This window comes from Ruditapes philippinarum, unplaced genomic scaffold (genome assembly GCF_026571515.1).
Source record: "Ruditapes philippinarum isolate M1 unplaced genomic scaffold, ASM2657151v2 ctg4970_1_1_1_1, whole genome shotgun sequence".
NCBI classification, from domain to species: domain Eukaryota; kingdom Metazoa; phylum Mollusca; class Bivalvia; order Venerida; family Veneridae; genus Ruditapes; species Ruditapes philippinarum.
Window position 1 is genome coordinate 71166 of NW_026855366.1, and position 4314 is coordinate 75479.

At 32.4% G+C, this 4314-nt stretch overlaps 1 protein-coding gene across 1 annotated transcript; it reads right to left on the reverse strand.

The window, feature by feature from the left end:
- Window positions 1–665: 665 nt before the first annotated feature.
- Window positions 666–4027, reverse strand: LOC132743076 (uncharacterized). The gene is made up of 6 exons (XM_060731586.1): window positions 3251–4027; window positions 2559–2606; window positions 2241–2306; window positions 1836–1973; window positions 1292–1416; window positions 666–894 (listed from the first exon to the last, which is right to left on the reverse strand). The coding sequence occupies exons 1-6, from the start codon at window positions 3840–3842 to the stop codon at window positions 685–687; spliced, it is 1179 nt and encodes a 392-aa protein (XP_060587569.1). The 5' UTR covers window positions 3843–4027; the 3' UTR covers window positions 666–684.
- Window positions 4028–4314: the final 287 nt, after the last annotated feature.

Below are 4314 nucleotides of genomic sequence, written 5' to 3' on the forward strand. Positions count from 1 at the left end.
TTGGTTTCTTCTTCAACTTGTTTGATTCCTTCTTTTAGTGTCAGTGTTGCATATACGCCTTCCTTTTTAATGTTTTCCCTCCCAGTGTACTTCCCAACTACCATTGAAATTAACTGTACGTTACCTGGATTATCTTGATCGTCTGTACAAACTATTGCGCCACTATCAGATGCATTACAGAAAACCTCATTTTCCTTTCCTTCAGTGATGTTATCTTCGACAAAAATATAATTTTCCTCCATACAGCTATCTCTAACACCTTCAATATGTGACATTGTAACAGTTCCACGTCCTAATGGTGTACATGCTCCACATATTTGAACGGGAAGTCCCTTCATTTGTTCTGTGGTGTACGTTGTTAAAACGCCTTTTGCTCCTTTGTTTTCTGATGTTCTATATGTTGTGTCGTATTTAGATGTATCCTCCTTGAAGGAAATTGCAGCGATATCTAAGACATCTTTGGGTTTTATTTTATCAGCAAATGAGTTATCAATATCAACAGATGCTTCTGTTGTTTTCCCTTCAGAATGGATGAGTGCATTGGTTGCAGAACTTTCACCAATGGCAAAAACATGTCGAGACACTAACCCGATGATTTTACTTTCATTGCCACTGCGTGATTTGGCATAACCAAATCCACCTAATGTTCCACTCCTTCTGGTTTTGCCATCACCAAATATTGCTTCAGCTTTTGACCCCCACCTTACAAAATTCTTTGATATTTAACGGTTCAACGGAAAATGAAACGATATTGTGTTCCTCCAGCAGAAGGGTTTTAAGGCGAATTTTTAAATTATGCGGATCGCAATCTTTATCAACAAAAATAACTAACGTGCAACCGCGGTATCCGCAACTTCTTATGGACGAACTTTCCTTTTGAAGATCTTTTTTCAACTGAAAAACAGTAAAAGGTTTTAAAAGAATTACGTTCAGAGTAAAATGTTAAAAAACACTTCCAAATACAGGTAACATTTTCGTATATCATGTATAATAGAGTACAGCTACAGTTATAATTTGTTTCTTATAGTCTATAATGCTGATGCACATCTATTTAAATGTATGCATACAAGTATTGCTCAATAAGCATTGACTTCCAAAAGTCGTTGTTATAAACTTATTCCGGATTTAAATAAAATCGTAGTATACAACAATATAAATGTTTAGCCCAAACTTATTGAAAATGCTGTTCATATGAATAAAGGTAATGAGTTGTTTACTCTAGAAGTGTTGTTACATATGACCTTATATATTTTTGATATTCATATATAGACTACACCTTCTGGAAAGCTACCTTTGCGCTGATATGGTCCTGAAGCCGTCCCAGTTGTGGCTTTTCATTTTCTGGAATAGAACTTCGGCTAAACATTCCAATCATTTCATCAGAGAGGCGCTCTATTTTCTGAATTACTGGCAGCTCTTAAGATACATAGCATGAAATAAAGATGTATAGGTACAATCTTGCTGCATAAATCAATGTGGAGATTATACAGAACAACCGGTATTACATTAAGATTGGTACAATGCATCCATTTTGTCCTTATCATATTTTGATTAGTAAATGACTTTTCTACATGATTCTTTTATCAATGAGTTATCTTCAAGTTCTACTCACGAGGGAATTGTTCGTATACACGTTTGATTTTTCTATTTTGCTCAAAGATTAACTTTTTATGTAGTTTGTCCGTTCGTAATACTCTCAGATACATTAATGTTTCATTTGTAAGGTAGTAAGGTAACGAATATCTATCTTTCTTCCACTGGCATTGGAAGGGATGTAAAAGAAATAAGCTGATCAGTAAACGAAAACTTATTTCTGTTTAGGTTTTAATAATTACCTTCATCAAATAAACAACCCTGATCACGAGTTACCATCAACTGCTTCAAAATGTCTCCTTTCTCATCCTTTTGTTTCTGTTTTGATTTGAATAACAGTTTCTTGACTAATGTATATAGTTTCCCTCTTTCAGTACGATCTGGTAAATATATAATGCAGTTAAAGAAAAGTAAGGTTTTATTTTGAAATACATGTAATTTAAACATAACGAAGACAGTGAACATGTAGAATTAACATAAATGTAGAAAATACTCAAACAGAAAGACAAAACATATACTCTAAATAATATTTTGACTGAGACAAACCAGTCTATTATACAAAAGAGTGCGTTGACATGTTGTTTCTCAAATAAGCTATTGCAATTAAATTATACAAAGATACACTTATAATCATTTAAATAGCATACCAGAATGATTCTTCTCCATATATGATTTAGATCGCTCTAGAATAAGGTCGTTGGTTGATTCATCCGCTGAAATAAAGGTCAGCAACAACGTTTTAAGGGTTTAGAGTTCATGTATTCGCTTCCCTTTAAAATGATAAATCATGTAATGCAACAAATCAAAACGAATATGTAGCCACAATGATGACAAAAAAACAACAACAAAAAATAAGAACAACAGCAAAGTTATTTATCTGATACAAATATGTGTTTAAGATATTTTGAAGATAAACAATTGCCATATTTTATATAATTACACTTGTACAAACAAAGTTTACATACTTCTGCATATCATGTTGTCTTCTGACTTCGAACGTTGTAGGGATGACACTGGAAAAAATAAGTGTTTGTAAGTTTCAGTTAGCATATCTTTACGTTTCTCTATTCTTTACTGTCCGGAAAATGATACATTCTGACGTATCATAATAATACGATCACAAAAAATCAATATGAAATATGTTTTGCCTTTTTATCAGAAAAAAACCTCGTAAATGACTTTTATTATGTTTAAAAAATTAAAAATTGAAAAAAATTAGTAAAAAAATAAATAAAATAAAAATGAATAAATAATTTAGAAAATAAATAAATAAATTAGAATAAATACATAAATAAATAAAGTGGAAAACTACATATTGTAAAGTTATCATAAAGTAAATAAATAATTACATGTTATTACTAATAATACTTTATAATGTTTCAAAATATAGAAATAATAAATAAATAAATAAATAAAAAGATAAATAAATAAATAAGAAAATAAACATATAAATAACTAAAACTAAATAAAAAGAATAATAAATAAAAAGAATAATAAATAAATAAATAAAATTGGACAACTTCATACGGTTATCACAAAGTAAATAATTAATCACAGTCATGTAACGACATGTACTTGTAACATTTTATTCTTCATCATCTGGTTAAAACATATTTTCTTTAAAAAAAATGAATGGCGACATCAGTGTTACAAATACCTTTCTGTTTATAGTTATCGACATGAAATATGGCGTCCAATATATGCAACAGGCATTCACATCTACTTTTCATTCCTAACGCTTTGTATAAATTTGATTCCATCAATTCCATGACTGTTTTGTAAACTTGTTCTTTGGGGACAATCTGCATTCCTTTGGTGGCTTTTTGGTTCCCATCTGCATTATCTCTGCCTCTCAAGTAGATAAGCTTCACGTACTTGCCCTCAGGTAAGACATCCTCATTGATATCAGAAGCAACAATTATAACAAAAGATTTTTGGAGACATCTTTTGCGTGCAAGGTCTTTAACATTAGCGCATTTTTCTGTAATGCAATCAGGTACATCGTCTTGCTTTGTTACATTTCTGATATCAATATCTCGATCACCTTCCAAGGATTGTAGACATAGCTGGAACGTCTTTTTGTTGATGCGATCCTTGAAATGGGTCTCAATTGGGGTAGTAATCCATTTTCCTAGTTGTATCTCATTGCTAAGATGATCATACCTACTTACAAGTGGTTCCAAGTGTTTGAATGCATACTGTACCCTTGGGTAGGTAGCAAATGGAACGGTGTAAATTTTAAATTCCATTCGAATTGTTGTATGATTATTTCTCCATGTGTTGTATGATTAATGCTTCATGTTTGCGAACTATGTATATGACACAACTGTAATAAAAAGGGTTGGACAAATTATTTTTAAAGAAAGAATATATTTGTAAAATAGTATCATACAGCCCTTACATCCTCATATGGGGACGTTCCAGCTTTACTGGCGGAGAAAGATCTCAGGTGCCCTTCCGTGCATTATTTCAGGAACGAACGGGCACCTAAGTAGAACCACCGACGTTCCGTAAGCTAGCTGGATAGCTTCCTAACATGAAAGAATCCAAAGTCACTGTCGGGATTCGAACCCACAGCGGTGAGGGAGCAAGTTGTTTGAAGTCAACGACCATAACCACTCGGCCACGGACGCCCTGTTCTATAATAACTTGATTAACTTGTCAATTCGTTTTATTTAGAGGTTAATACTTGGTTTCTGCTCGCCATTATGCGATAATGGC